General features: G+C 49.6%; 1 protein-coding gene across 1 annotated transcript; it reads right to left on the reverse strand.

Moving 5' to 3' along the window:
• Positions 1–355: 355 nt before the first annotated feature.
• On the reverse strand, positions 356–12,966 carry ARHGAP40 (Rho GTPase activating protein 40; the record flags this gene model as incomplete). The annotated part of the gene is given in 15 exon segments (XM_081256477.1): positions 356–379; positions 382–449; positions 1,256–1,345; positions 2,636–2,712; positions 3,162–3,306; positions 3,414–3,528; positions 3,532–3,556; positions 5,479–5,620; positions 5,623–5,658; positions 7,454–7,607; positions 7,940–8,047; positions 8,673–8,752; positions 10,318–10,416; positions 10,419–10,482; positions 12,871–12,966. Coding segments are annotated over 15 exon segments (1,323 nt in total).
• Between the last annotated feature and the right edge of the window lie 4,923 nt (positions 12,967–17,889).

Raw genomic sequence — 17,889 nt, forward strand, 5'->3', positions numbered from 1 at the left:
CACTCTCAAAGCAAATTTTTCCTGGAAAAAAAGGAAAACCTGCCCCTTGATATGGGTGCTATATTTTTTATTCTCCTTCGGGCTGGGAGTCACAGACAAAAATCCATGCAGGTCTAAGTCCCCAAGAGGTGTTGGCATACAGCAAGCATGGTGTAGGAGCCCACCCTGGAGTGAGGGCTCAATGTGTGTGGTTCTACGGGGTCCTTTGTGGGTTCTGAGAGGCATCTCAGAGGAGAAGGTCACCTTGGAGGACAATCTTGACCTTCTCCTTAAGTAGCTGTGCTCCCACACTGAGTACACCCAGCCCGCAGGGGCAGGGATGTGGCACCCAGGCTGCTTCTTAGAGCCCAGGGGCTTAGGTGGGGTTCTGTATGATGACCCCCACTCGCCATGGGGGTTGGTGCGGTACAGATCTAAAAGGTGAGCATCTGGGTCCAGGCGATGCTCACCTGTGGGAAGCAGGGGTGAAGGAGGTTGAGGTAGGAAACACCAGCCTCCCTCCCCGCAGCCAAAGGGAACCGCTCTGATGCAATTTGTGCTCCAGAGCCCCCTTGTGGCCACGGCTGGACATCACCCCTTCTCCTCCTTCCCTCCCTCCCTTGTAAGGCTTTGCCTGAGGACCCTCCCTCAAAGCATCACTACACCCAAAGCCTTGTCTTAGCCTCAGCTCCTTAGCTAGTGGCTCTCAAAGTGTGGTCTTTGCGTTAGCAGGACCTGGAAACTTGTTAGAAATGCAGATTCTCAGGGCCCAGCCACTTGTGTCTTAATAGCCCTCTGGGTGATTCTGATGCACCACTCAAGTTTGAGAATCACTGCTCCAGAGAATGCAACTGAGGACAGCTGCCCATCCTCGGTCCCCACAAAGCTGGGGACTCTCAGAGCTGGACACATGTTTACAGAATTCCTTAAGGAATCCATGGTCACTGGCCCGGGAGGAGGTCCACTTCAGCTAGGCTGGCCCAGAAGCATCAGTTTCACTGGAGGTACTGAGAACTGTCACACTAAACAAAAAATTCTGCCCCCTCCGTGTCTGATGCCAGCTCCAGGCAAAACTCCAGGACGGAATCCTAAGGCGTGCACAAGCTGACCCTTGCCTCACAGCTGGGTTCCACTTGGTTTCACAGGAGACAGAGGCCTGAGGGGGAGATTCATCCCAGGGTGGACTCTGGCCTCCCCCAGAGGGGTCCAGTGAGCCCTCAAGGTCAAAGAGCTCCCAGTGACCTGTGCTCAGACTCATTCCCCACTGGAAACTTACTGATATTCCCTCTGACTTCGAGGACGAGGATGCCGGCTGACTTCATGGACCTGTTGCTGTAAGACAGAGAGAAGCAAGCCACTGGCTCTTCTAGAGGCAGCAAGAACATCCACTGCGTATGGAGCCCAGGACTGGAAGGGGCGGCCTCACTGATTTTTGGTCACAGGTGGGAGATGAGACATATGGACCCTCCTGAGAGAGCCGGAGCCCAGGAAGGAGCCCAGCACCCAGAGGCAGGGAAGTGGCAGCTGGACGGCACTAGGGGAGGGCCAGCCATGGGTCCCCTGCCACAAGGCCCCTTCCTGCTGGGCATCAGAATGGAAGCTATGGGAGTGGTGGGATGAGTGACAGATGAGGACAAGAGCCTGCAGTGAGGGGCAAATTCTGAGTCAAGGTGGATTATGAATGTTGTATGAGTATGTATGGTAATTATAATTAGTATATAAGTATCATATAATTATCATATGATAATTATGGATATCCTGAGCTCAATTCCAAAGTCTGTCCCCAACTTGCTGTGTGGCTCTGGGCAAGGCCCTTTCCCTCTCTGAGCCTCAGTTTTCCCATCTGTACAAGGAGGAGCTGGACTAGACACTTGCTAAGGACCAACAGTCCAAGACTCCTTTGTGCCAATTCCATCAGGGAGGCTCCTGAGGGTTCAAGCTGTTTCTTACATCCTTGAGTGACAGCTGCAGATCATCCCCGTGGATCCTCTTCCAGCTCTTTGGCCACACTGACTCAGGACCTTTGCACACGCAGTTTTGGGTGCCTAGATGCCTTACCTCACTTCCCACACTATACCAGGTGCCTTGTTTTACATTCACATGGCTCCCTGCATTTCTTTTTTTTTTCTTTTTTCTTTTTTTTTTTTTTTGCGGTACACGGGCCTCTCACTGTTGTGACCTCTCTCGTTGCGGAGCACAGGCTCCGGACACGCAGGCTCAGCAGCCATGGCTCATGGGCCCAGCTGCTCCGCGGCATGTGGGATCTTCCCAGACTGGGGCACGAACCCGTGTCCCCTGCATCAGCAGGCGGACTCTCAACCACTGCGCCACCAGGGAAGCCCTGTTCCCTGTATTTCTTGTACAACCTAATACAGCTTGTAACTTGATATTTACTTTGTGGCTATTTGACTCATGTCTATGTCTTCCACAGGGCTGTGAACTTGTAGGTCCAGGGCCCCTGTCTGTTCTTTTCCTTGTGATTCTAGCATTCCACATGGTACCTGGTCTAGAATAGGCATTCATTAAATACCTGTGAAATGAATGAATGAATAAATGAATGAATTATGGCTATCACCATTACGATTTGGAGCCTGAGAAGGCTGGGGAACCCAGCTCTGACCACCCCAGAAAGGGAAAGGTCAACAGCAGGCACAACTCCCTTCAATGGCCTTCAGCTCCGAGGGGCTGATCTCTCCCTGCACCAGCACCCTGTTCCCTGCAGGGTAGAGGCTCCTGTAAGGGGTAAGAGGAGGTGGCCCGCACTCAGAATACAGGATGCACACACACAACACACCCACACCAGCTGCTTGTGCACGGATCATATGTCCACATACACAATGTCCCCCAAAGCGTGCATACATAAACACAGGCTATAGTAACATGTGTGCACATGCGTTCACCCTCACACACAACAGGAGTGCGTGCAGGGCACCTCCAGACGCATGCATCTAGGTTTACATAAATACACGTGATGCACAAGGCGACACTGCCAACTTCCCCGTTCTGGACTCCTCCTGGAAACACTCAGTATTCTTAGAAGTTCCTTCTCTTCTACTGCCCCCCTCCCCACCCCAATCACTCGCCACCCCACAAAGGAAACCCCACTTTCCTAACCCTTGGCAAAGCACACAAGTGCTGTCTAAAAATGAGGCAGGGGTGATGACTTCCAGAAGACCCCGCACCGCCCCACCGTTTCCTCCTTGCTCAGCCGCGTCACCTCCCTCGTTTCTGAGACCCCGCCTCCTCTCTCGCTGCGACGGGCCCGGGACGCCCCCTGGTGGCCACAGTCGGCAGCGCCGTTCCTGGCAGCCTGGTCGTGAGTCACGGCTGATGCAGAGGACGCGAAGGCACGGTCACAAGGTGCCCTCCCGCCACTCCTTGCCCCTTTCTTCTTCCAACTGTGGGGGCGGGCGGGGCGGTGGTGCAGGGCTCACTTACTAACTCGGGGCCGTCCGTCGCCTTGTTCCTGTCTGTGTGTATCCTTCGCAGCCAGGTCTTGAGTCCCCCATCGCAGAGCTGGGGGCACCGGCGAATGCTGTCGTTCAGTTTTCACACCTGGGCCACCAAGAAAGGCAACCTGGCCAGAAAGAATCAAGTCTTAGCAGGGGCGTTGGGTTGCTGGGGTGAGAAGCAGAGCCGCCAGGGTCACTGGGGCCTCTTCCCTGTGCCAGCGTCTCAAACAGAGCTTGGCACTATGTATTTGTTGAACTTGGGGCTGAAGCACTAGTTGGATGGGAGGAGGGGGGCCATTTAGTCCCTAAAGGGGGCCATGGAGGAGGGGACTCTGAGAGCAGAGCCCGCTCTTGGGCTCCCTGACAAGGATCTCCCAAGACAGAGGCTGGAGGGTACTGCACCTGCTGTGGGACAGGTGCTCATTGTCTTACCCAAGCAGGGATGTCCCCAAGAACACACCTGCAGTGGTGTAAGGCTTTGAGAACCCCAGCCAGCCCTCACCGGTGGATCCCCAAAGACCCCCGGATCAGCCCGTACCCTCTGTCACATCGGAACCCAGCAGACAGTCAGGAGAATCCAGATTCCACGGACCCTGATAATAAAGGGCATGTGCCCCGGACTCTGACAGGACTGGGTTCCATTCTGGGCTCCTCGGTTTACCGGCTGTGAGACACCCAAACAAGGTGACACATATGAGAGGGAGAGGAAGAGGATTTTTCGATTTTACTTTACCTACATCTGTGTTGCCTGAAAGTTTTACAAGAAGTCATTAAGGTATTTCTTGAATTTAAAAAGACTGCGTACAGGGCTCCTCTGGTGGCGCAGTGGTTGAGAGTCCGCCTGCCGATGCAGGGGACACGGGTTCGTGCCCTGGTCCGGGAGGATCCCACATGCCGCGGAGCGGCTGGGCCCGTGAGCCATGGCCGCTGAGCCTGCGCGTCCGGAGCCTGTGCTCCGCAGCGGGAGAGGCCACAGCAGTGAGAGGCCCGCGTACCGCAAAAAAAACAAGAACAAAACAAAACAAAAAACCTGCGTACAATCAAAAGTGTTTTAGTAGTCCCATTAGCTAAAAGAGCATGAAGAAAGGGACTCTGGGCATGTAGGAGGGTACCTGTGATGGGGAAGGGTGGGAGTTCTCAGCAGAAGAGTTGACTCTTGAACTGGGTCTTGAAGAATGAGCAGAGAGTACCAGCTTTCTGCTCTTTCTAAAGTGGAAGGGAATCCCAGGCAAAGTGAACTACCTAAGCAAAAACGCAGAGGCATGCAGTGCAGGATGAGTTTGGAGAATGAGCTGGCATTTGGTGCATTTAGAACAGAAAAGATTGCTTGAGTTTGGAGAGGGGAGAAACTGGAAACAGTCAGAAAGCTTCACTTGTGGGTTTCTGGAATTAAAAAAAAACTATCTTATGACTTTATAGATGAAGGGAAGGATAGAAGGGAGGAAGGGAGAGAGGGAGAGAGTGAGAGAGGGAAGGTGAGAGAGAGAAAGGGAGGGGGCAAAGGTGAGTGGATGGATGGGTGGATGAATGCATGGAGGGGTGGATGGATGGGTGGGTGGGTGGACTGATGGATGGGGGTGTATGGATGGGCTGTGCCCATCCGGGAAGCACCATTTCCTTCCAAGACCCATCTGCTTTCTTTAGAGAAAAAGTCTCAGGAAAGACTTGGCGGGACTTCCCTGGTGGTGCAGTGGTCAAGAATCTGCCTGCCAGTGCAGGGGACATGGGTTCGAACCCTGGTCTGAGAAGATCCCACATGCCCCGGAGCAATTAATCCCATGAGCCACCACTACTGAGCCTGCACTCTAGAGCCCACGAGCCACAACTACTGAAGCCCGCGCACGTAGAGCCCGTGCTCCACACCAAGAGAATCCACCGCAATGAGAAACCCGCGCATCGCAACGAAGAGTAACCCCCGCTCGCCGCAACTAGAGAAAAGCCCATGCACAGGAACGAAGACCCAACGCAGCCAAAAATAAATAAATAAATTTATTTATTTTTTAAAACGTCTTGGCCATCATGGTTGGTGACCATCGCACCCCAGCACCTGGCATAATTGTGGAATGAATGAATGAGCAGATTTGGAGGCGTTATTTTGGGTGTAGGCCGAGGCCGTAGAGTGAAGGCAGCTCGTGGTAACTTTTCCTTCGGGATATTTCTGCTGGGTTCTGGGAGGATCAGGATGAACAGTGAAGGGCCTGCAGGCACTGGGTCAGGTCGGGGATGTCTGCGGGAAGAGGGAGGGCTTGGTCTCCTGTCCCCATGGGAGGTTCAGGAACCATCCCTCCCGGGGGTTGGAGGCCTCTTCTCGAGGAGGGGAGACTCTAGAGATGGAAAGAACAGGAGTGGCCAGGAAACCTTTCCTCCTAAGGCCTGGAACTGTTTCCCAGGCTAGTGTAGCTCAGACAGAGGCCCAGCCAGTGCTGGTCTCAAGGCTCACTCTCTGCACTGTGTGAATAAAAAGTAACACACATGTGTGCATGCACACACACATTCACATGCACTCACAGACATGTGCACACACACACACATGCCCAGATGTGCAGCCTCAGACCTATGGCCCAGGGTCAGAAAGGCAAGGAACCAGCCATCACCTCTAGGAAGTGAATAGCTCCTGGAGACAAGGAGCCATTAATGAAAACCTTCGTGTTTTGAGGGTTGGAAAGGAAAAGCTGTCCCACACCTGAGGTCAGGATCTCTGGAGCTGTAGAATTCAGAGGAACAGTTCACCAGAGCCAGACCACACCCATCAGCGGTGATCCAGCCGGAGCCCGGGGAACAGCTGTGCGGAGGACACAGAACCTGAGTGCCTAGGGTTTCGTCCCTCAGAGCCTGTGTGGCCTTCATTCATTCATTCACTCACTCAGCAAATATCGTTAAGCATCTTTTAGGTGCCAGGCTCCAGTCCGAGGACCCAGGACATCGTGGTGAAGGAAACAAAGAGGCAGGTTTGTGGAGTGTATGTTTCAGGGGGAGAAGACAGACAATAACAAACAAAGAAATAACTAAGTAGCTTCAAACACTGATTTGTACTAAGAAGAAAACAAGCAGAGTATTATAACAAGTGGTGCCTGGGTGGGCAGGCTTGCCAGGACAGGAGGGTCTCTTTCCAGCCCTGACATTGAGCTGACATATGAATGCCAAGATGCAGTCAGCCTAATAAAGGGGTGAATTTCCAGGCAGAAAGAGCAGCAAGTGCAGGCACTCAGAAGAAGGAAAGAGAAACGGGCACGTCGAAGCAGGGGAGCCTGGCCGGGTGGTGGCGACAGAGAGGGGCATGAGATGGGTTCGGAGTCAGAGTTTATTCCCAGTGGGTTTCAGAGGGTTTGAAGCTGTCGAGTGATCGGCTCTGATTCCATCTATATGAGAAGCAAATGTTGGAGAGGATTTCTCAGGGTCCCTGCCCTCTGCTTGGGAGTGGAGATCAGACTGCCTGAGCTCTGAAGCTTTTTGGAGAATCACAGAGAGAGAGAAAGAGAGCGTATCCTTGGGTTTCCCTCAAGGTCAAACGCTTTATTCTTCTGCGAAAACCAGAAATGACTGTGTTTACTCTCTATGGATTGGGAGGAAGTCCAGTCAGGAACTTATACATGTGGGATATAAACAGAGAGAGATCCAATGTGATTCACGCCGGTCTGCAGACAAGCACACAGGTGGACGGCTGTGCACACATGTGCCCACAGATACACAACTAGACAAACCCAATAAGGTCGACCCCATGGATATCGTGAAGGGAAGAAAACCGGTCCAGTGGGGACTGATAGGGACTGTGGTGGGCAAACACTTGCCCTCCTCTCCTCCCCGTCACACTACACACACACACACACACACGTGCATACACACAGAGAACATGCATGGACACACATCCACACCATACACATGCACACATGTGTGTGCATGCACATGTACTTAGCATGCACACACATAGTCAAATGTGCATGCACTCACAGCTCGAGGTCACAGGGACAGTCCTGTCTTCCCACCACTTGCCCTCTCCAACCAAGGCCAGTGTCATCAGACACTTTTCCCCCCAAACACAAAGGACTGGGCATGCTCTCTGGGCACCACAGGGAAGGCCTGGAGGTACTCCGCAGTGAGCAGAGGCACCGGCAGTGCCTGGATGGGCATTTGGAGCAAATCAGATGCGTCGTTGTGATTCAGCTTGTGTTCCAACCCCTGAAGGAAGGAGGGGCGCTGATGAGAAGTTGGCTCGAGGCTCCAGTAAAAGTCACTCTGCCACTCCTCTGGGCCTCAGTTTCCTCATCTGCAAAGTGGTGATAAGAGGATTAAATGGCCTAATGTGTGTAAGTCACTCAGCACTGGGTTTTGCTCAATAAATGTGAGTGGTCTGACTCCAGGGCCCACACTCCCAACCCCTCTGCTGTACTGTGCCACCTTCACCCTTCCAAACCCTCCTGGAATTCCATGACCCAAACAGATACCAAAGACAGACCACTGATAAACCATGAAATGGATTCTCTCCTGGCTTAACGTATGGAGGAGGGTGCTGGGAGACGCAGCCTCAACGAATTGGGGAGGCCAAACCATGACTTTGACCCTGGCACCCTGGGAATGCCCGATGTGTCCAGCCCTCTCTCTTCCAAACAGGACAGCAACTATGGGAGAAAGAAACCAATGTTTAAACCAGCAACCATTGGAAAGCGGGATTCAAACGTGTGTTTGTCTCCCATGAAAACCAGAAAGAAGAGAGAGTTTGGAGGAGCTTTCCCTCAAAATGAGAACAGCTTTCTGGGCCGCTGCCATGAGCTAGGGATTGTTCTGAGAGCTTTACGTGCATTTATCTCATTTCATCTGTAATAAAAGGAGCATGCTGTTATTCTAACCTTCCTCTGCAGATACTGAAAGAAAGGCTCATAGAGGTTTAAAAATTCATCCCAAGGATGACTGTAAGTTACACGTGGACTAACCTCCGTGCTGTTCAAGGGTCAACCGTAATAATTTGACTCTCTTCCAATTGAATGTTAAATTCTGTTATTTGATTGTGCAAAAAATTTTTAAGTTTAAGACATTATTAATGACTCCTATGTTAAAAACTCAAAAAAAATTCATCCCAAGTTTCTCAGCTACCAAATGTCAGAGACCGAATTTGAACCCAAGTCTCCCGATTCTATAGTCCACACTCTTATATCTCAGGCTAGACGTCTCCCAATAATGGCACCAGAGCCAGCCTCTCATGGGCTAAATGAGCCCAATCTGGGGATAACTTCCGGCTTAAAGGACCAGCGGGACCTGGGTGCTGGGGAGGGATCTACGGTTGGCTTCCAGCAAGGTGTCGAGGGACACGCTGAAAAGGCAAGTTTCTGTGGAAGTCAAAGAACAGAAGGGGCATTTCACTTCCTGGAATGACAGCTGGGCTCCAACCTGCGAGATCTCGTGGGTAACTAGAATCAGACTCTTTTCCCTGCATGAGGACTGAGCTCTCTGGAGGATGGTTGAGCTAAAAATTCTCCACATCTCTCCAACAGAACCTTTGGCCTCAGTGATCATGAAAACGTTAGGTGCACCACAAAGCAGAAAATCTCAGCTGGATAAAGAGATGTTCAAAGGAAAACGTGCTGCAGCCCCAGGGAGTGCTGAGTATGACATGTGACAATGGCCTGGGGTAGAGGGTCTAGATCTGCAAGGACAGGCTGAGTTCTGAAGAAACATATTTCCCATCCTGCCTTGCAGTCTTCTTGGGCAAATTCCTCCTTCCCAATCTTCTCTAATTTCCTTCCTTCTCCCTTCAACCACCTACATGTTTCTCTGAGAAACCCCTACCTCTGGCCTTTCTTATCCCCCATCCTCTTGTCTTTGAAGAAGCAAACAAAAAAATCACAGTGTGTAATGTTGACAGTGATGCAGTGAGATGAACACTCCCATACACTATTGAAGGCTAATATATACCAAGAACTGAATAAGTATATTCTAAAATAATCTAAGATGCATTCAAAGTTGTGTGTGCAGCCATAGTGATTGTGTTTTATAATAGAAAATCATGAAATAATAAATGTCCACTAATAAGAAATGGTTAAATAAATCACATCCACAAGGAGGGAAATAGTGCCCTGATTAAAAATCATGTTTTCAAAGAATGTTTAATAGTTGTGGTAAATGATAATACTGTTCCAAGGTCATTACCCCTCCTTGTATCCATATCCTTTGCCATGTGAATTTGCAATCCTTCCCATGAAAGAAGCAGAAAGTACTTTCCCACTCCTTGCTGGTCAGTCAGGTGATAGCTTTGGCCAGTGGAACAGTAGATTCCGTGACGCACACAGAGGTTTAAAATGCATGGTGTGGTAGGGTTTGCCCTCTCGTGCCCTCTTGCCATAAGGACAGGCTCCAGATAGCCTGCTAGTCCCAGGAGAATGAGAGAAATATGAAGCAGACCCAGACCCTGCCAACAGCCTAGACCAGCCAACTGACCCCCAGTTCACCCCCAAACAGAGTAAATAATTGTTTTAAGTCATGAGTTTTTGGGGTCTTATTATGTAGCATTACTGTGACAATAGCTGAATGATACAGTGACTGAGAAGTGCCCATAATTCTAGAATATTTAGTGAAAAAAGGCTACACACACATGAAAAACAAAAAGGAAGATGATACCCTGAAAGTTAATAGAGCTTATATCTGAATTGCATTTTTCGTTTTTGTATTTTTGCTCTAGTTCCCAAATGTCCTACAATGAGCAGGAATTGTTTTCACATGCAAACTTATATATATATATATATATATATATATATATATATATATATATATATATATATATATGAAAGAAATATCGCAGCTAAGCATATTTTGGTGGAACATTCCCCAGGCAGCTCCCTCGATGAGAAAGCTGGGACTTTAGCCTCAGGGTTTTTGATGCGCCGGCACCACTGACCTGTCCCCTTCCGTTTGCCGGCCTTGCTCTTTTTCAGGTCGAAGCCCAGGACATCACAGAGCATGGTCAGCTCGATAAGGGCTAAGGCAGGGACCTTCTGATATCCTGTAAGGACAAGTCTCCTACCCTCGTCAGGCCAAGTCTGCCCTTGGGGATCCTAAATTTCTAAGGAGAAAAGGAAGAACAATCGTTCAAGCCATGCACCAGCATGTGCGTTGAGGCTCCCCCATCCGCCCAGGCCACCAGGAAGAGGAAGCGCAGAGTGGAGAAGCGCAGGGGCTGAGGACTCCATCCCAGGTTCAAGTTCAAGCTCTACCTCTGACTGATGGGGTCACATTCTGAGCCTCTAATTCCCCGTTTGTCATCATAAAATTGTGCCTACCTTGTGAGGTTTTTGCGATGGTAAAATGGGCTAAGGGGTGTAAAGTGCTTCGGGTGCCGGAGGCCCCAGTGAATGGAGGATGCTTTTACTACCTGCATTCCAACAGGAGGGGCAGGAGGAAAGTGGTCACCCCACAGGCCTCTTCTCATTATGTCTATTCAGGTCCTTTGTTGCTCTCTCTCACCCTATCTGTCCCTACGCTTGGCCGTGTCACCCACAGCTCCCCTCTTCCTCACTCTGCGTAACGACAGAATATTAATTGAAAAATAAATGATGTTAGACTGCGCCATCTAGAGGCAATAGTGGGGATCTGCAGGCATTCCTGCTATCAGAGGTGAAAAATGCCGAGAGACGGGGGAGGACAGATTTCTTCAGTATTACCAGAAGACTTAACCAGAATACTCCCCAGTGCCCCATTAGAGTGCTCTAAGAAGGGAAAGGAATCATGCTGTGGTTGTCGATAATAATGTTGTGGCTATAATACAGCCCAGTGCTCGTTGTATGGGCCATGGAGTCACACTCTCTGGGCTCGGATTCTGACTTCAGCTGTGAGTTTGGGTAATTTTACCCTTTTGTGTGTCAAGTTTCTCATCTGTAAAATGGGGCTAATAACAGCATCTACTTCACAAGGTTGTTGAGGATATTATATTGGATAAAGCATATAAAACACAGTTCCTGAGAGAATTCTGTCGCGGTCCAGTGGTTAGGACTCTGCGCCTTTGCTGCTGAGGGCCAGGGTTCAATCCCTGGTCGAGGAACTAAGATCCCAAAAGCCACGTGGCCAAAAAACACAGCACCTGACATATACTGAGTACTCAGGCATTATAACTATTACTATTTCTTAGTTTATTTTATAGTCAACATAACAGAATGAAATTCAATCATGTATATAAAGTACTTGGTCTAATAACTGATCCACGGTAAAAGGTCAGCAATATGTGGTACCCTTTAGCATTAATTACTATCATTACTCATAGCTGAGTGGGGAAAATCAAATTACCAAGATGAGAAGATAAGATAATGTTGAACATTAATTATCTCCGATGCTTTAGGAATAGAAAGTCATTATTTAAAAATTTTATTTGATGAACTATGGTTACGTAAGATATTAACACTGGGAGAAAGTAGGTGAAGAATACATGGGAACTCTGTACTATTTTTGCAACTTCTTGTGAGTCTAAGATTATTTCAAAACAAAAGGTTTAAAAGAAGATTCCATTCGAGGGAAAGACAGTGCTTTCACATTGGAGTGGGGTTCTTGTGGGGGTGGAGGGCAAATTTCCTAAGCAAGAGGGAGTAATGGTCAATCTGGAAGGCTGTGGGTCAGGCTGCTGGAGGCTCAGTTAGCTCCATCACTTCCCTCTGAGCTTCATTTCTCTTTTTTCTATCTATAAAGTGGGAGTACAATGACAGCACCCATCTCGTAGGGTGAGGTAAGGAAACAAGCCAGTGCATGTGAACGATGCCTCTGGAACAACTCCTGGGGCAGGGAAGCCCTCAGTAAAATGTTACCTAGGATTATCCAGCCACATCAAAATATGATCAATGAAGAACCTCTTCCTTCAGCAGCACGAGGCCCTGGGAAAGACTCTTCCTGATGAGAGATCAGAAGCCTGGTTACCCTGGGGGGAGGGGGGATTAACTGGGAAAGGACATGGGGGAGCCTTGGGGTGATGGGAGGGTTCTATATCTTGATCTGGTGGTAGTTACACAGGTACACACATCAAGATGTACAAGGTAAATATTTGTGCACTTTACTGGAAGTCTGGGACTGTACTGGGACAATTGAACATTTGGAAAAGAAAAAAACTAAGAAGTTGGGTCTCTCACACCAGACACCAAAATTAATTTTAAAAACACAACTAGAAAAACACATGTAGGTAGATAGTTAGTTTGCTGGATGAGGGAGGACTTTCAATGCATAAAAGCAAAGAAGAAAAGGATAAATGAAAATAAAGAGGAGCATAAATGACTGTAGTTCCCTAGTCCCCAGTCCCTGACGTGGGCAGTCACTCATTAAATATTTGTGGAATGAACTAAAAGAATGTGTGATTCAACAACTGTCTGCTGGGTGCCCGGTAGCATGGAAAGGGTGAGGATGGAGGGACAGGATGTGCTGGTGCCTAAAGGCAGGGTCTAGCCACCAGCCCTCTGCGCAGTAGCAACACTTCCGGCAGGGAGCCCTTGCCCCAGGCACAGGTGCCTCCCGGGGGCCACCTGCCTCTCTGCAGAAGCAGCACAGCTTGTTCGGAGTAAGCAGGGTCCATGATGAAGGTTTCCCCCCGCCAGCCTGCACCTGCAGCCCTTCAGACTCTGCTGCTGTGGGGAAACAGAACAGAGAGGCTGTCAGGACCACTGGCTCCCTACTTCCTGCAAGCCCAGAGCCCCAGGAAGTGATTTCCCAGGCTTGTGCCCATGCTCAAGCCCAGTAACCTCAGTAACAGTTGCCTAGGATACAGGGGCCGAGGTCGTGACTCAGGGAAGCAAGCTCTTAGGCTGAGGACTGAGGCTTTTGGCCCAAGAACTGATTTCCAGGCTCAAGCTCAAAGCCCCAGGATCCTCGAATTAAAAAAAGCATACAGCTCAGACCCATTGCCCCAGGAAGTCGTTTCCTAGCTAAGGCCCTTGCCCCAGGAAGTAATTTCTTAGCTAAGTCCCTTGCCCCAGGATGTGGTTTCCTAGCTAAGGTTCATTGCCCAGGAAGTGATTTTCCAGGCTGAAGCCCATGGGCCTGATAGGAAAAGTCCACTCAAGGGCCCAAGTTTTCCCCTCAGGGTTCCTTCCTACTGCCCTCAAGCTGGAAAGGCAAACAGATAGAAATGTTCAGAGGTGTGCACGTTCTCTCACTTCACAGAGCAGCCCCTCTGTGAAGACTGGAGGATTCCCAGGGCCCTGGAGAGTGAAGGCCCCTTATGTGGAGGAGACTCAAAAGCCCCGGAACTGAGCTTGTTCCGATTCACACCCAAGTCCCCACTCTCTGGAGACATTTCCTTTGCAAATTACAGACAGCTTCCAGTTAGTCACGTGGGAAGCAGATGATACTCACACACCCCAGGGAAATAGGAGCCACTCACTACTCTTTCTTCATAGATGGAGCGGCTGAAGCTCAGAGATCCTCCCAAGATCCCGTGACTGCTAAGTGGGAGAGTGGGCATTGGGACCCAGGTCTTTCTGCTTTCAGTGCTTATCATTTCAATTGCTGGGTTATGCCACATCAAATCTATTCCAAGAAAGAAGATGCCCACAACCTATCAGGTTTCAAGTGCCAGCAGGACATATAAATGACAATAAAAAGTATGAGAGTTGCACTGATAATGTCTATAGAGAGAGAGAACCTAAGCTTTCAGGCCACCCAAGGACACACAGTGGCAACGGACATATGCATATTGGCCTACACAGCTGACGAAGACCTAATGTAAAATGGGGACGCAGCGCATGCAAGCTATGCAGTTAAAGAAACCTCAGCTACGGGGCTTCCCTGGTGGCGCAGTGGTTGAGAGTCCGCTTGCCGATGCAGGGAACACGGGTTCGTGCCCCGGTCTGGGAAGATCCCACATGCCGCAGAGCGGCTGGGCCCGTGAGCCATGGCCGCTGGGCCTGCGCGTCCGGAGCCTGTGCTCCACAACGGGAGAGGGCACAACAGTGAGAGGCCCGCGTACCGCAAAAAAAAAAAAAAAAAAAAGCTAGAATCGGAGTCGGAACAGGCCTGTAGGGGGAGCTCTCACACCCTGCCATGCATCACCTAATTGCTCCGAACAAGGAAGAGACCTATGCCTACAACTCCAACAGGAAGGGGCCCCTATTTAATACCCGTCAGGAAGAAGAAAATTTTTCTCCACCCCACGGACAGCCCAGCCAAAGACTGTAGCAGTCCAACCAATAAGAAGCCTCCATGCTTTTGTCTTCCAGCTTCCTCTGATGGGCTCTTTGGTTATCACACCCTTTCCCAATTTCCAGCTTTTCCCTATAAAAGCAATTTTCCTTTCCTTGTTCTCTGGATTTGCCTGTGGTCCCCCATAGTTGTGTATGCTTGGCCTGTTCTAGGCACTGAGGCTACAGCAGTGAGAAAGGACAGGAAATGTCCCTGGCCTCATGAGTTTACATTCTAGTGGAGGACATCAACAAATGCACAAATAAATGCACTATGTGATGTCAGGTGGTGATAAATCCTCTAACAATACATAAAGCAGGTCAAGGGGCTAGTGAGTGACAGGGAAGGGGGGCTGTTGGTGACAGCTTTCCAAGGAGGTGACGTTTGAGCCCAGTTCTGGTTGGAGAGAAGACGCCATGCAGATCCCCAGGGGAAGAGCATTCCAGGCAGCAGCAGCTGTGAGGACAAAGGCCCTGAAGCAGGAGTGGTCCAGGAACCACTTCATGGTCTAGGAACAGCAAGGAGGCCTGAGTGGCAGAAGTGGGGAGATGGGAAGGGGGGGTGGGAGGAGAGGAGGCAGAGTGGGGCACAGGGCCAATTCTGCAAAGCCTGCTAAGCTGTGATGTGGTGGTTTTACATGTCCCCAAATTCTTTGACTCTCACCCCATTAAGAGATGGGAGTCTAATTCCCCTCCCTTTGAATATGGGCTGGACGTAGGGAAATAGGATGTGGTAGAGTGATGCTTTCTTCCAAAGCTGGGTCATACATGGCGAGACAGCTTCTGCCTGGTTCTCTCTCTCTCCCCCTGCCCGCCCCCTCCCCCAAACTCTTGTTCTTAGAACCCAGTCACCATGCTGTGAGGAAACTCAGGCCACACACAGAGGCCTAGAGTAGGCTTTCCAGGCGATGGTTTCAGGTGAGGCCCAGCTGATGGTCACATCCACCACCAGACACAAGAGTGAGAAATCCTTTGAGGTGACTCCAGCCTCAGCCACCATCTGACTAACTGCGTGAGGGTCCCTGAGTGAGAACTGCCTAGCTGAGCCCTGTCAACCCCCATAACAGTGAGATATAATAATAGTAATAATAGTTGCTTTACACTGCTAAGTTGCTACATTTGGGGTGCTTTGTTACACATAATACATAATGGGAACATACAGTTGTCTATTATTCTGAAAGAGATGGAGACACATTTGGGAATTTGAGCCTAGGACTGAGAATTCCACTGAAATGTTCGCTCCACAGGGGAGACTTTGGTTTGTGTTCATACACACAGGAATATTATTCCACCATAAAAAAGAAGGAATTTGTGACAACATGGATAGACCTTGAGGGTATTATGTTAAGTGAAATAATTCAGACAAAGACAAATACTGTATGATGGACTCTAAAACAGCTCATAGAAACAGAACTCATAGAAACAGAGAGTGGAACGGTGGTTGCTAGGGGTTGGTGGGGGCAATGGGGAGATGCTGGTCAAAGGGTAACTCCTAGTTGTACAACGTGTAAGTTCTGGGGATCTAATGATTAGCATGGCGACTACAGTTAAAATACTTATACGTTGCTGAGAGAGTAGATCTTAAATGTTCTCACCACACACAAGTGCTAACTCTGAGGTGATAAAGCTCTTAATAACCTTTTTGTGGTAATCATCTCACAAAATACATGTGTATCAAATCATCACATTGAATACCTTAAACTTACACAATGTTATATGTCAATTATATCTCAATAAAGCTGGGGAAGACACATGTAATGTAAAAGAACAAAAGTTGGGCCTCCCTGGTGGCGCAGTGGTTGAGAGTCCGCCTGCCAATGCAGGGGATACGGGTTCGTGCCCCGGTCTGGGAGGATCCCATATGCCGCGGAGCGGCTGGGCCCGTGAGCCATGGCCGCTGAGCCTGCGCGTCCGGAGCCTGTGCTCCGCAACGGGAGGGGCCACAACAGTGAGAGGCCCGCATACCGCAAAAAAAAAAAAAAAAAAAAAAGAACAAAAGTTAAAAGTAAAAAAGGTGGTCCAAATATTGGGTAAATGTTAACACAACGGACGAAGATATCAATAGCACTTTCAGATTGAGAAGCATTCTAAGGAGGGAAAAAGAGTAAATCCACAAAGAACCTGTGACCGTGAGGAACCTTTATGCGCTTCATAGCACAGCAAGAAAAATAAACAAGAACAGCTAGAAATGTGAGATTGACAGAAACACGTGGGCCTCATCATTTGCCATTTCCCCACGTGAACGTTGCTTTCCAGTTATGAGTTGGCAAGTTCTCCAGTTTCTCTTAGACCTCCGTGTCTTTGCATAATTCGTCCCCCCAGCCAAGGCTGGGGTTTCCCCAATCCTGGCCACCGTATCCCTTTTACATGAGACCTGGCCCACTCTTACTGCACGAAAGGCAGTCTTACAGCAAGAGCTTGGCGAGGTAAGGAAGGCATATTGCAGGAGGCCGTCAGCATCTCGGGGCCAGACGAGGACAAAGGGACATCACGACGTCACGAGTGAGCGGAGCACAGATGTGGTGGGCCTTGTGGCTGCCTCCCCAGCATCCTTTCCACGCATCCCCCATTATAGCAGCTGTGACCCCCTCCCCGCCACCAGCCTAGTCACAGACGCAGGTCCAGGTAAGCTTGAATTAAGAACTGTTGTGTGAGTGCCTGCTGATGAATACAGCGTTTTTTTAAGGGGATGAAAATGTTCTAAGATCAATTGTGATGAGGGTTACACAACTCTAGGAATAGACTGAAGACGGTTGGACTGCGTACTTTACAATGGGTGAATTATATGATATGTGAATTATAGTTCAATAAAGCTATTGTTTAAAAAAAACAGAAAAGAAAAGAACCATTGTGTGCATTCCTCCAGCCACAGGAATTGTTTCAAGAAGATAAAGCTCAGGGCTTTCGTTGGGAATTCTGAGATGTAGACAACTTGCTGAAGACATGTGCGAAAAATAAGTAGCCTCCCGGTGTTGGCAGTCACCCAGCGGGGATCTGGGCTTAGAACAAAGGGGATACCACGCACAGCAATAAAAAGAAATTTTAAAAGCGGGGCCTTAGATAATCTTGAGCAGTCGAATCATAAGAAGTTCACCCACAGAGTGCATTTTATCTGAAGTATCCTTACCTGGGGAGGTATCTTGGTTTTCTAATCCATGCCCTTTTTTTGCGGGGGCGGGGGGATACGCGGGCCTCTCACTGTTGTGGCCTCTCCCGTTGCGGAGCACAGGCTCCGGACACGCAGGCTCAGCGGCCATGGCTCACAGGCCCAGCTGCTCCACGGCATGTGGGATCTTCCCGGACCGGGGCACGAACCCGTG

The sequence above is a fragment of the Mesoplodon bidens genome, assembly GCF_964165515.1.
Source record: "Mesoplodon bidens genome assembly, chromosome: 15".
Classification (NCBI taxonomy): Eukaryota; Metazoa; Chordata; class Mammalia; order Artiodactyla; family Ziphiidae; genus Mesoplodon; species Mesoplodon bidens.